The 15,583-nt window shown below is 38.7% G+C and overlaps 1 protein-coding gene across 1 annotated transcript; it reads left to right on the top strand.

The window, feature by feature from the left end:
* Positions 1 to 327: 327 nt before the first annotated feature.
* On the top strand, positions 328 to 2,176 carry LOC118656533 (protein phosphatase 1 regulatory subunit 15A-like). Its single transcript, XM_036309989.1, is given in 1 exon segment — positions 328 to 2,176. A coding segment is annotated over 1 exon segment (1,776 nt). The 3' UTR covers positions 2,104 to 2,176.
* Positions 2,177 to 15,583: the final 13,407 nt, after the last annotated feature.

The raw sequence follows: 15,583 nt of genomic DNA, 5'->3' as shown, positions 1-15,583 counted from the left end.
TAGGTCATCCAATTTGCTCCAAATGGTAAGATTTCATTCTATATCATTTATAGGTTGCTTCCATATCTTGGCTATTGTATATGAAATGTCTTTTTTGTGTGTCTCTTTTTAAAGTCTTTGTTTTAAAGTTTATTATGTCTGGTCAGAACCTGGCTGGAGAACCTGGACAGAATCTGGCAGGAGATCCTGGCTAGAGATCCTGGGTAGGCTGCTGATCACCTGAATGCTGTCTCCGTGTCATTCCTTCTTCAACGACTCTGTCCACACCTTTGGGAACCCCTGAACCTTCTGGGGTTGGACCCCAACAATTGGTGCCCGAACAGGGACATGAACCCTGGACCTCTAAAGCCCTGGCTGGAGGAAGCAGTGATGAGTGCAGATCAGGGAGAAGCTTGCCTGGAGGAAGTGACTAAGGCTGCTTTGGCCATGCACTATGCCCCATGGGGTGGGCACCCTCAGTGGGAGCCTGGAGACAGTGGAAGAGCTGTGGAGGATGGCAGATCGGCCTGCCCTGACCGAGAGGCCAACAGTTCTCTTCCTGAAGCCTGGGAACTTTCAGATGATGATAAAGAATATGGTGGGGAAGAAGCAACCAGCATCCCTAAAGAGCAAGGAAGTGACTATATAGGTGGCCAACCTGCTCCCATGTCCCTCAGCCTTCTGAGAACCCTGCAAGACCCTCCTGGGGAAGAGGAAACTGAGGAAGGAGGAGTTGCTGAAGATAAAGTGATGACATTCTTCTCTTTCCCTCCATCACACTGGGAGCACTGTCCAGGGGTGGAGGGGGAGGAGGATGGAGAAGCTGTAAATAAAGTTCCAACAACATCTACTTGCCCCTCATCCCCAGGATCCAAGCCCAGTGCTTGGGTGTGTGCTGCAGGGGAAGAAGAGGCTGGAGCTAAGGAGGAAGAAAGAACAGAGAGTGAAGAAACCAGGAAGACCTCCATTACCTCTTCATCTGCAGGCTCCTGCCCCAGCGCCTGTGAGTGTAATTCAGGGGAGGAATCTGAGGAAAAGGATGGAAAGGCTGAGAAAGAAGCCGACTCAGAGCCACACTCCTCAGTTCTAAGCCACAGGCCCCTGCTCAGGACCTGGCAGCATTAACCCAATAAGATCACAGAGGAAGAGGAGGAGGACAACGCTTCAGGGGCAGTTGAGGGTCTGTCAGCCATCCCCACCACAAGTACCTTCTTGAGGGCCTGGGTGTGTTGGCCAGGAGAGGACACAGAGGAGGAAGATGAAGACAGTGATTCAGGAGCATCTGAGGAGGAGGGAGAAGCTGAGGGTCCCTCTTCCATTCCCCCCACAAGTACCTTCTTGAGGGCCTGGGCGTACCGGCCAGGAGAGGACACAGAGGAGGAAGATGAAGACAGTGATTCAGGAGCATCTGAGGAGGAGGGAGAAGCTGAGGGTCCCTCTTCCATTCCCCCCACAAGTACCTTCTTGAGGGCCTGGGTGTACCGGCCAGGAGAGGACACAGAGGAGGAGTATGAGGAGAATGAGGATGAGAAAGATGATTCTGAGATAGCTGGCTCGGACCCAAGTTCTTCCCTTCAGGCCCAGAGTGCCCTCCTCAGGAACTGGACATACCCACCTGGAAAGGAGACAGAGGGAGTGGAAGCTACTGAGGAATGGGGAGAAGCTGAGCCCTTCCGAGTGGCCATCTATCTACCAGGAGAGAAGCTTCTACCTCCCTGGCCTCTTCCTCGGCTGCCCCTCCGACTGCAAAGGCGGCTCAAGTCTGTAGGAACCCCCACCTAGCATCTGGACCCCGAGACTCCCCAAAAGGCCAGAAAGGTGCACTTCTCTGAGAAGGTCTCCATCCATTTCCTGATTGTCTGGGCTGGACCAGCCCAGGCTGCCCGAAGGAGCCCCTGGGAGCAGTTTGCCCGTGATCGAAGCCGCTTTGCCCGCCGAATTGCCCAGGCTGAGGAGAAACTGGGCCCCTGCCTCACCCCTGCAGCTCAGGCCAGGGCCTGGGCACGCCTCGGGAACCCTCCCTCTTCTCTGGCTGCCATACCTGCCACGACCCAGACCTTGCCCACATCCTGTGTCCAGGCCGCACTCTTGAGCCATACTGTGGCCTCTCCCTCCCCTCTTTAGGTGTCCATGTCTCCTGCCTTAGACCTCAGTGGGAGGTGTGGCTAGGATCCTGTGGTTTTTGTGTTATTCACTATTTATTTTCTTACCAGTTGGTTTAAGAAATAAAGTCTTTTGGTTTGTACTGAAAAAAATAAATAAATAAAGTTTATTATGTCTGATATAATAAGTATTGCTACCCCAGCTTTTTTTTTTTTTCATTTCCACTTCCATTAAATATCTTTTTTCATCCATTTACTTTATCTGTGTGTCATTAACCTGAAGTGGATCTCTTGTAGACAACATATGTATGGGTCTTGTTTCCTTCCTCATTCAGCCACCCTATTTCTTTTGATTAGAACATTATTGATATGTAGATATGTAGTTATTGCCATTTTAGTTATTCATATTTTTTATATTTTATTCTTCTTCTTAAAGAAGTTCCTTTGACATTTCTTATAATACTAGTTTGGTGGTGATGAAGTCAGGAAAGTATTTTAACAAACAGTACTACTAGAACTGACTAGCTATATAAAAACAAAAATAAACCTAGACTCATCCCTTACATCCTACACAAAATTCAATTGAAATGCATTATAGATAAAATTATAAAAGCAAAAAAAGCTTTATAAAGAAAACATAGGAAAATGTCTTCATTAGCTTGGGTTAGGTAATGATTTCTTAGCTAGTAATCACTAACCATATAATAAAAAAGAAAAGATAGACTTGTGCTTCATCAAAATTTGTCTTCTGCTTATCAAAAGATACCATTGATAAAACATACATGAGCCTTAGACTGGGAGGAAATATTTGCAATACCTATATCTGATAAAGCACGTATATTCAGCATATATATAAACAATTCCTACAACTCAATAATAAAAAGAAAAAAAAACTAATAAAAATCAGCAAAAAACTTGAACAGGCCTTTTATGAAGGAAGACATAAAAGTGGTTAATAAGCACATGAAAATATGCTTAACATCAATCACTAGTCATTTAGGAAATGCAAATGAAAATCACAATGTCATATACCACAAAATTATTAAAATAGAAAAGGTGAAAACACAACACCAAATGTTGAGGATATGGTGCAATCAAAACTTTCATATATTGCTGGAGGTAGTGTAGAATGCTATAACTAGTTTGAAAATTGTTCTAGTAGTTTCTCATAAAGTTAAAAGTACTACTCTAAGTAGTACTTTTAGTTATTTACTCAAGAGAAATGAAAACATATGTACATAGAAGGATATGTACAATAATGTCCATAGCAGTTTTCTTTATAATAGCTTCAAACTGGAAATGAACTAAATGTCCATCATCAGAATGGATAAGCAAAGTATAATATAAAGTATTATGTTCCAGACAATGGAATACTCTTCAGCAATAAAAAGGAACAATCCACTAAGACAGTGGTTGGCAAACCGCAGCTCGCGAGCCACATGCGGCTCTTTGGCCCCTTGAGTGTGGTTCTTCCACAAAATACCACATGTGGGCGCGCACGTACAGTGCGAAGTTGACTTAAAACTTTAAGTAAAGTTTATTAAGTTAATTTTAGGGAACCTTGTGGAGTGAAAGAAGATGTAGTGTCGAGGATTGAGAAAGGTATGTTGAGATGGTTTGGACATATAGAGAGGATGAACGAAAGGAGATAGATGAAACAAGTATACAAGATGAGTGTGGATGGGAGGTTTGGAAGGGGTCGACCTCAGCAGACGTACCTCAATCAGATTGAGGATGTTTTTAGCAAAGGCCAGCTTAGGAGTACCCTAATTAAGTTAATAACAATGTACCTACCTATATAGTTTAAGTTTAAAAAATTTGGCTCTCAAAAGAAATTTCAATCGTTGTACTGTTGATATTTGGCTCCGTTGACTAATGAGTTTGCCTACCACTGCACTAAGACATGCTACAACATGAAAAAAATTTAAAAGTTTTAGGGTGAATTAAAGAAACCAGATATAAAAGAGTACCTACTATACAATTCAATTTATATGGATTTTTTCAGTAAACAAACTAATCTATGATAAAAGAAAACCAAACAGTGATTGTTTCTGGGATCATGGAATAAAGTGGGGGTAAATGGGGAAGTTGCATAAGGGATTTTTCTTGGGAGATAAAACTATTCTATATTTTAATAGAGAGGGTCACAGTGGTATGTGCAGTTGTCACAACTCATCAAACTATACACTTAAGATGTGTGTACTTCACAGTATGTAAATTCTTCTTCCATTTACATTTACATACAAAAAGAAAAAAAAATGTCTCTTGGGAATAAGGTTTGGGTTAAGACACAGTGAAGTTGAGTTCAGTCGTCTCTTATCACAATATTTTTGCATGATTTGATTTGTGACCATTTGTTTGTATTACTTTGATTAAAATTTATTTAAAGTACTTGTACAGACTTCTAAGTTAAGGTGGTAGAATAAAAACATCTGAAACTCTCCCTTTTCCCAGCCCTAATGATAGAATAATAAATAGGATCAAACTAGCCAAAATACCTTTCAAAGAAAAGGACAGAGCTTTATGACATACATTTCAAAATATGCAACTAAAAATATTAGAGGAGTTCAAACCCTCAACACACACACACACACACACACACACACACACACACACACACATTATGCAAGAAATGTGAATAAAAAGGTTTTTTAAATTACACTAAGGTCTTCAAACATAGAAAGATGAACCAATGCACAAAAGTTGTATCTGCACAAGGGAAAATATGGGAATATTTAATTTAAATATCCCTGTGTGGATAGGAAAACTAAGAAGAAAGGGGTTAGCCATCACTAGCTGTGCGTCTTGGAAATGTTGCCTTTTAGTTGGGTAAATTATTGCCCTTGATAATATGAGTGGTCTGGAAATGAGAAAATAGGGAAGAATGGATGTTAAGTAGGCTACTAGCAATATATGCTACATACGACAAATCTTAGCTAGGAAAAAGCATAATTGAAGAGACAGAAAAAATTTCTCTAGGAAGGTTTTATGTTGTGGAAGAACATGATAAAAACATAAAGCTAATAAAAGAAGATAACCTTAAAGAAAAGATGATAAACAATGAAGTCAAATGAAGAAAATTGAGAAGCAAAATTAAACCAAAAAGAGAAAAAAAAAACCTAAATTTAACAACTATGGACTTGGCTGATAATCAAATAACTAACAAAGAAAGAAGGTTTGAGATAACCACAGTGAATATAAATGAAAAGGATATTAAAGTAAGTGGAAAGCAAATAATATAATAAAGTAAAGATAATTTGTGTCTTTGAGGTAAGGAACCCATCATGCAGAATGGGGAAGGTATTCAAAGGCAGAACAGAAGAAAAATTTCCAGAAATAGTAAGAGTTGAATCTGTAGAAAAATATATCATGTTCCAGGAAAAAATATAAATGATGATATGTACTGAAACATGTCTTAGGTAAGTTCATAAAACTTTGAAAGTAATGGAAAAATTTTCTAGGGAGAAAAATCAGGCTAAATGTGAGGTAGAGGTGGGAGGGGCAGATCAGGCTGACCACAAACTGATACCATTAGAAGTGTAGCAGTAATCTACAAAGAGCTAATAAAAGGATTATGTAACCCCAAAATACTATGCTTTATGCCAAACTGAGTAATTATTCAAATATAAAGTCAATAGGTAGATAGTCTCAAGTAGACATAGACCTCTAAAAACAAACAATTGAAGCATGAAATATACAATGGTGAATCTTTCTTTGAAAAAAAAATGACTATTCTATCCAACTAATGATCAGAGGAATCATAGCATATGTGGATTAATTTAAATATATAACAACTAAATCATTATAGGATTCTTAATTAGAGAAGGAAAATGTCATATTGGTACATTATAACTTACAATCTCTCTCTAAATATAAGCCTAAGCGACTGGCCAACCGTTGACCATTTGACCATTCGACCATTCAACTGGCTGACTGGTAGCTGTGATGCGCACTGACCACCAGGGGGCAGACACTCAATGTAGGAGCTGCCAAGCTGCGGTGACTTGGCAGCTGCAGTTTTTGGGTGATGCACCCAGAACCAGAGAGGAGGGAGCCCAATTCCAGGATGCATCATCCGAGAACCTCCCTCTCGCAATCCAGGACTCTTTGGGGGATGTCAGAGAGCCGGTTTTGGCCTGATCCCCGCAGGCCAGACTGAGGGACCCCACTGGTGCATGAATCCGTGCACCGTGCCTCTAGCCCATTGGCTCCCCACTTCAGGTCTGGCTCCCCACAAGGCCTCTAGCCCATTGCAGAGGTTGTGGGTCTGGCCCTTACAGAAACTTTTTGACTCTATTAGCTAAATGATGAGACATGCAGGACCTACTGGCTAAGGCCCAATGTCTGGCTCCTGCACCGGCCTATCCGCTTAATATCGATTTCCAGTGGGGGCAGCAAATTTTCCCACTACCAGTCTCGGCTGACAATTTGGCTGTGGCTTCCCCCTTTCCAGGCAGATAGTAGTGCCAGCAGGCAACCTTCAGGGAGGGAAGAAGGCGAAGGAGCAGCTCAGGTGGGAAGAAGGAGGTTCCTGCTGCCACAGGACTCCGCCTGGGTGGGAGCCTGACATTGAGCAGGGTCCTGCCCTAGGCTGACTAGATTCCAGGCTAAATAAATCCTGTTTGCTAAATAATTGCATTTTTCAGCTACTAGTAAATGCCCACAAATTGTCAGTTACCGCCAAACGTAGGGTAAAGTGAGATGAAAGAAGCGAGTCAAATACAGAGAGAAAGTGACATAATATTGGGAGAAGAGGAGTGGTGCTAGCGAGAGAACATGGCAAAAGATCCTGGACTGAACCTGACTACAGAAATTGGCAAGAGAACCTGACTAGAACCTGGTGACTGAACCTGGCTGGAGAACCTGGACAGAACCTGGCTGGAGAACCTGGCTGGAGAACCTGGAGAACCTAGCAAGAGAACATGGACACAGAACCTGGCTGGAGATCCTAACCAGAACTTCGCTGGAGATCCAGACCAGAACTTGGATGGAGAGCCTGGCTAGAGATCCTGGCTAGGCTGCTGATCAACTGAACGCTGTCTCCGTGTCATTTTTTCTTCCCTGACTCTGTCCACACCTTTGGGGACCCCTGGACCTGCTGGGGTTGGACCCCAGCAGAGTGGGAGCCAGATTCTGGGGTGTGTCACCTGAGAACCACCCTCTTGCAATCCAGGATGTCTCAGGGGATGTCAGAGAGCTGGTTTTGGCCCTATCCCCACAGGCCAGGTTGAGGGACCCCACTGGTGCACGAATCTGTGCACCAGGCATCTAGTAATAATAAGAAAACAAAATTTGGGGATAATTTTAATGTATTCATTTTCTCACCTTTTTTTGGTGATAAATCAATAACCATATCAAGTTGAATAAATCAATAAATGGTAGTTTGCATTATTTACATGTTATGAAGGGAATTGTCAGAAATAAAAATAGCATTATAACTGACAAAATCAGAAAGTGAGAAAGAGAAAAGAGGTAGGAAAAAGTGTAGTGCGCTAATTATCTAATCTTGCATAGGGGACATCAACAAATACTGTCTAAATGTAATATGTCAAGAGCTAGTTAGGTAAAACATATAAACTTATAAATGTTTCCATATTCTTAACCCAAGCAACAGCAAGAAAATCCACATACTAGAAGGCAAAAGACAAAGAAAGCAGTTAGAACAAAAAATAAAACATAAAATTGAACAAAAAATTAAAACCAAATAAATTTGTTTTGATATAAAATGTAAATAAGGTAATCAGGGTAAGAAAATAAAAACAAAACGTTTTGAATATACAAGAAACATAGCTGGAAAACTTAGATTATATGGAAAAATAGACAAATAGTAACAAAAAGAAATATGAAGTCAAAATATTAATATCACAAAGACTAAATCCAAAGCAAATGTTAAACAAAATAGAGGCACATTTTATAAGCATGAGGCACAAAATTTACAATGAGGATAGAGCTGAAATAAATGTGTACATTTATAATAGGAGATGAAACACTGCATAAAACTAAGAAGAAATGGACAGAAACATAGTATTAGCAGTAGATTTTAACTTGCCTCTACAGACTTGTGACATATCAGTTACCCAACAAAATAACCATATAGAGAATTTTAATAAAATAATTGTTATACTTCAGGTAACAGATATGCCTCAAACTCTGTAACATAAAATAGTACATACCTTCTTTTCAAGCCCCCATGGAAAATTTACAGAAATCAATGCCATACAGAGCTCAGATTATTTCCAAATATATCCACAAATACATGAAGAACAGACCATAACCCATGGATATACTGCAGTAGAATTACAAATTAATAATCATAAATGAAAAAATCTAACCACAGAAAAAATGTACATCTTTCACAAATATTTCAAATTCAAAATGAAAATAAAGAAACTTTATAAAATAAAAATAATGACTACATCATGTATCAAAAAATTTAGGGATTGCCTAAATTGGAGCTCAGACAGCACTCATAGTTTTACATATGTATGCAATTAAAAGGAATATAAAGTAAATTAAGCATTGGACTAAAAACTCTGAATAAGAACTAGAAAATTAAATCATGTATTTTTTATTAAGGAATAAAATTATAACAACTAGAGTAGGTATTACTGATTTGGAAAACAGAAAATCAGTAAAATCAATAAATCCTAGAGTGTGGATGAAGCCTATGGTTATTAGGGGAAGGGAGAAAACATGGAGAAAAGGACAATTGAGGAAGGCTCACAGGAATCAGTGAGTATAAATAAACAAACAAAAGACCCTTTTCCTTATGAAAGCCTTCAAATCCACAAAATTAGAGAAATATATCTATGTGTACATCCATGAATCCAATGTCACACTATTGGATTACTGTAGGTTTTATAGTAAATCTTCAGTATTGTGACTGTTCTTCAGGATTGTGTAAACTATTCTGGGTCTTTTTACTTCTCCATATAATCTTTAGAATCATTTTATTGATATCCAAGAAATAACTTGCTGGGATTTTAATTGGCACCTGCTTGAATCTATAGATCAAGTCAAGAAAAACTGACATCTTAATGTTGAGGTTATTTTTTTATCCATAAACAAGCAATATCTCTCCACTTACTTATATCTTATTTTATTTCTTTCTTCAGATTTCTGTAGTTTTCCTCATATAGATCTTGTATACATAGGATGTCCGAAAAAAGTGCATACACACTTTAACAGCTGATAGCTCAATTTTGAAAATGAAATGTCTTTTAATAAGCGCTGCCTTTATAATTATTCAAAGTGAGTGTATATATTTTTTGGGATATCCTACATTTTGTTAGATTTATATGTAAGTAGTTTTGTTTCCTTTTTTTGCCAATTGTTCATAGATATATAGGAAAGCAATCAACTTGTCTATATTGACCATGTATCCTGCAAACTTACTATAATCACTTATTAGTTCCAGGAGTTTTTTTGATGATTCTTTGGAATTTTCTAGATAGACAATTATGTCATCTGCAAACAAAGACAGTTTTAGTTCTTCCTTCCCAACTTGTATAACTTTTATTTCCTTATCTTATTTCAGTACTTTCTTGGAGTGGTGGGAGGGGACATCTTTGCCTTGGTCCCAATCTTAAGGGGAAAGTATTCAGTTTCTCACCATTAAATTATGATGTTAGCTCTAGGTTTGTTATTTATTCTGTATCAAGTTGAGGGATTTCCCCTCTATTCTTAGTTTGAGGAGCATTTTTTATCATGAATGGATATTGGATTTTGTTAAATGCTTTTTCTGGATTTTTTGATATCATCAGAAAGTTTCTCCTCTTTAGGCTATTGATATGATAGAATGCATTAACTTACTTTAAAATATTGAACCAGTATTTCATATCTGAAAGAAAATTCTGTGGATCATAGTGTATAATTCTTTTTATACATCATTGGATTCAATTTGCCACTATTTTGTTGAGGGGGTTTTGTATCTATAGTCATGAGAGATATGGGTCTGTAATTTTTTCTGGTATTTTGTCTGGTTTTGATATCGGGAATCTTGGCCTCGTAGAATGAGTCTAGAGTAGATAGTATTCATTCTACTTCTATTTTCTGGAAGAGATTGTAGAAAATTGATATCATTTGTTCTTTAAATATTTGGTAAAATTCCAGTGAATTTGTATAAACCATCTGGGCAGGTACTTTCTTTTTTGGAAAATTATTAATTTTAATTCAATTGCTTTACTAAGTATAGATCTCTTCAGATTTCCCATTTATCCTGTGTAAGACCTGGTAATTGGTGTCTTTTAAGGCATTAGTAGTTCATTTCATTTAAGTTATCCAATTATAGCATAGAGTTGCTCATACTATTCCTTATTATCCTTTTAATATCCATGGGGTAAGTAATGATGTCTGTCTTTCATTTCTGATATTAGTAATTTATGTCTCTCCCCCCTTCTTCTCTCTCAGTTATCTTTTCAAAGAATCAACTTTTGTTTTTAGTAATTTCATTGATTTCTGCTATATTTTTTATTTTCTTTTGTTTACTTTGGATTTATTTTGCTGTTCTTTTTCTAATTCCCTAATGTAAAAGCTTAGATCATCAGTGTTAGCCCTTCCTTTTTTTCTGATGTATACATTCAATGCTATAAATTTCCCTCTAAATACTTTCACTGCATTCTACAAATTTTGTTAAGTTGAATTTCATTTTCACTTAGTTTAAGATATTCTTCAATTTTTCATGATATTTATTTTTTGACATGTGTACTATTTAGAACTGTGTTGTTTAACATCCAAATATTTGGAGATTTTCCAGCTACTTTCTGTTATTCACTTTTATTTAACTCCATGTGCTCTCAGACCGCACTTTGCATGATTTCTATTCTCTTGAATTTTGTTAAGGTCTGTTTTATGGCCCAGAATGTGGTCTATCATGGTGAGTATTTCATGTGAACTTGAGAGGAATGTGTTTTCTATCACTGGTTGAAGTATTCTATAATGTCAGCCAAAATCAGTTGATTGGTGATATTGTTCTGTTCACCTATATCCTTAACGGTTTTCTGCTTGCTGGTTATGTCAATTACTAATAGAGGTTGTACACAGCTTTAACAATTATCAACATTTTGCCATTTCTTCTGTTAACGTCTTTTCTTTTTTTCAGTCCCATGAAATGCAGTGTCTCAACTTTACATTGATAGGAGATAGATAAAAATCAGTTGAGTCAAATAATAAAAAAACAAAAATCCATGTTTTTCCCAATAATATTTTTATTTTTATTTTTTATTTTTTATTTTTATTTTTATTTTTTTCAGTTGATCAGCAGCCTAGCCAGGATCTCTAGCCAGGATCTCCAGCCAAGTTCTGTCTTTTATTGTCTTGTTACATCTGTATTTATAACAGTTGATTTTAATCCTGTCAATTTCTATTCCAAAGGTTAGGGCATTTCTTATCTCCATTCCAGGAAGTAAATATTATGTAGCTTAAGGGTGATTGTTCATAGTTAAAGTGATTAACTACCCGCCTGGCATTTAGTTAAGGGATTTTATTCCCTCCCTAACTTAAGGGGAAAATCCCTACCTGGGGAAACAACCTTTCTCGGAGAGGTAACCTTGGTTAAAACACATAGCGCCAAGAAGGGGAGCAAACATATTAAGAACAGTATGCTATATACACCAGGTCCCTTGAAACATATGCTGTGCAGATGTTTCTTCCCTGCAGTGACTGTGTCAAGCAGCAAGGATGGACCAGCTTCCCGCACCTCATAATGTCTTTATCTCTAAAAAGAGGCTGGTTAGAAAGTCAATCTTTCCCCCTGCTCAAGTTTTTCCAGAAGAGGTTTTCTAAGTGGTTCCTCTTGGCCTGTAAACTATATTTAGGAGCAGGGAAGGCAGGTGGAGGACCATAAGCAAGACTCTCAGAGATTGAAAGGACAATAATAGCTAACATATTGAGTGCTAATTGAGGGCAATTTTAGGGCATCCAGACTAATTCTACACATCTCAGTTTATAATGACTAATGGAATAGATGAGGTAAATAAGTACCAACCAAATGAACCATAGGCATTCTTACAGGTCTGTTTCTAGCAATTGCAGATGCTCTACAGCTTTAAGGTAGGTTCCAGAGTTATTCTGGGCTATTCTAAATGTGTGGTAAGACTGTATCCCTTGCTATCATCTCCCCATCACACAACCCAAGTACAAAACCATTAATCTAAAACTCTTAAAATACCATCGACTGTGACAGGGCACTGGAATAAAATGGGAAATGAACAGACTTTAGAGTCCTTCTTAAATTTGACTCTCACTTCTACAGTTTCTATAACAGTTAGGTCAGTAACTTCTAGTCTGAGTCTCAGTCTCCTCTTCCCCCCTCCCAACCCCCCATATATTTTTACTAGAGGCCCGCTGCATGAAATTCTGGCACTGGGGTGGGGATGGGTCCCTCAGCCCATATTGTGAGAGGGCACAGGCCAGGCCAGGAAGGAATAGGGAGAGAGAGAGAGAGAGAGAGAGAGAGAGAGAGAGAGAGAGAGAGAAAGAGATCAATGATGAGAGAACCACTGGTCAGCTGCCTCCTGTACTGCCCCCCACCCCAACCAGGGATCAAGCCCGCAACCTGGGCATGTGCCCTTGACCCGAATTGAACTCAGTAGCATCCAGTCCACAGTTCGGCGCTTTATCCACTGAGCCAAACCAGCTAGGGCTCAGTCTCCTCTTGAGTTAACTGAGAACAATGAAGCCTGCCTACCTTGCAGGGTTGGTGCGAGAATAAGCAAGGAAATTAACGGCCAGATACTGCCTTTTGCAGTTAACCCCTCCATCTGTCCCGTCCCATTCACCCCCTTCTCGCCGCTGCAAGGAGATGAAGAAAGCTAACATTCTTTGTCGGAAAGATATATATGCGGCCTGGTCAAGCTGCAGTGCCCGGTACATGCTGGGGAAAGTCCACACACACCCCTCTCTCTCATACACAAGACCTGTATTTGGGACGTTACCCCACGTGCAAGGCAGATGATCCCAGGGCTGCCCCGCCCGCCGCCCCACCGCGCACGCGCAGGGGCTCGCCACCCAATAATATTTTTAAAAATTTAAATTATAGAATCACAGGAAGAAGAGAGGTCCTGTTAACCCTTCACAGAGTTTCACCAGAGTTACATTTTTCCACTCATTGATTTTGAGAGAGACAGAGAGAGAGACAGAGAGAAAGACATCGATTTGTTGTTCCACTTATTTATGTATTTATTGGTTGCTTCCTGTATGTGCCCTAACTGGAGATTAAATCCACACCCCCGGTATATAGGGATGACTCTCTAACCAACTGAGCTACTGAGCCAGGGCCCCCAATGGTTCTTATGTAGCTATCAATAATAATAAAAGCATAATATGCTAATTAGACCAGACATCCTTCTGGATGAAGCTGGGGCTGCGAGGGCCGAGGTCACCACTGCAGCGGGTGGGGGCCAAGGCAGAGGCAGCTTCCGCAGTGGCGAGGGTCCTGCCCCTTGCACAAATTTCGTGCATCAGGCCTCTAATAATACAATATAAAACCCAGAATATTGACATTGGCATAATGTGTGTCTATAGTTCTATGCCAATTGATTACATATGTAGATCAGGATAAACACCACTAATCACTTAGAGAACTATTCCCTCACTAAAAAATCCCCTTTAATTTATCATAGTCTACTTGTATCAACACTTAACTGGTATAAAAACTTTACCACCCTTTTTGAACTTTTATCCTGTTCTATTTATAATCATCTATATATATAAAAGCCTAAGCAACTGGACAACTGTACAGCTGTCCAACCGGCTGGTAGATATGATGCGCACTGACCACCAAGGGGCAAAAGCTCAACACAGGAGCGGAAACCATAGGCATGAAAACATGGAACAGACTGATGAATTTCAGAGGGTGGGAAGAGATTAACCAAAGATCTTATATGCATACTAGAGGCCCAGTGCACGGATTCGTGCACCAGTGGGGTCCCTCGGCCTGGCCTGCAGGGATCAGGCCGAAACTGGCTCTCTGACATCCCCCGAGGGGTCCCACTTTGCGAGAGGGTGCAGACCAGGCTGAGGAACCCCAGCATTGGGCCTCTAGTTATAAATACAGTATAGGGTGGGCAAAAGTAGGTTTATAGTTGTGTATATGAAAAATAATACAATAATTAATAAAAAATAATACAAGAATAAACTTAGTATTTTACATACTCATAACTGTAAACCTACTTTTTCTCTACCTTGTATTTCCTCTATATACATTGAGGAGCACATGAGACAGTATTATACTTTTAGCTTTAATCATGAAGCATAATTTTGAAAAGCAAGAAAAAGTCTATTTTAATAATCCATATTCTTTATATTTTCACTCTTTTTATTGTTCTTCCTTCCTGACATTCCAAGATCTTATCTGTCATTATTTCTATTCTGTTTAGATAATTTTTTAGACATTATTTTAGGGTAGATCTGCTGGAGACAAATCCTCTTTGTTTCCTTCATCTTAGAATGTCTTGATTTCCCCTTCATTCCTGAAGGATATTTTCACTGAGGATAAAATTCTCCATTGACAATTCTTTTCTTTCAGTACTTGAGAAACATGTGCCACTTCCTTCTGGCCTCCATGCTTTCTGTGAGAAATCTGCTGTCATTCTAATTGGTTTCACCTAACATTAAGGTGTGATTTCTCTGCTGCTTTCGTTGTCTTTAATTTTCATAAATGTAACTATGGTGAATAATATGGATTCCTTTGGGTTTATACTGTTTGGGATTCACTCAGATTCTTTTAAAAACATATTCATAGATAAATAAGCTTTATTTGAATACCTGCATAAATTTGAGTTGAGGTCAAACAAGGTTTTCCCAAAGGGCTAAAATGTATTAAACAATAGAATTTGCTCCTTCCCTTTAGTTTGTCTCTGAATATAGTTGAGTGGTTTGCTCTCACTAATCATTTTTTCCAGACACAAAATCTAAAAATCTTTGGGTGGTATTTCTCATTTGTCTAGACATCTCCTAAGGTGCTTTCAATTACAAGAGAAGGGCAAGGTTTTTATCTGCTCATATACTACGCCACTGGAAGCAAAAACGCATCCCTTGATTTTCTTGTTTAAGTTTTAGCTGTTAGCAAACAGTGTACAAATGAAGAATTTAATGTTATTACACAAAATATACATGTATGCTGTAATAGTAACTTTGCTTTAAACTTTTTTCATCAAAGAATTATTTTTATTATCTCTCCACAAAGAATTATAAAAATACCTGTCAATACATTGAAAAGACACTTTTAAATCCTGGAATGAAAAATTCTAAAGTATAAGCTATGCTATATCTTCTGTGATTTACAAATAATAAAATCCTACAAGTTAGAATTTCTGAGTGATTTTGATAGAAATTTACTAAGAAGAACCAGAACATCAAACTTTAAAAAATGTTCAGTTTTCACCCTAATGGAGTTCTTGAGAAGCTGTAATTTGTTGACAGGTACCGCCCACCTCGACACTGCCACTAATGAAGTTAATGTAAAGGACAGAGATTTGCATGCTACACGTGCCAGGCTTTTC

This window comes from Myotis myotis, unplaced genomic scaffold, assembly GCF_014108235.1.
Source record: "Myotis myotis isolate mMyoMyo1 unplaced genomic scaffold, mMyoMyo1.p scaffold_m19_p_5, whole genome shotgun sequence".
In the NCBI taxonomy this organism is placed as follows: Eukaryota; Metazoa; Chordata; class Mammalia; order Chiroptera; family Vespertilionidae; genus Myotis; species Myotis myotis.
This window is presented reverse-complemented; position numbering and strand designations above follow the sequence as displayed.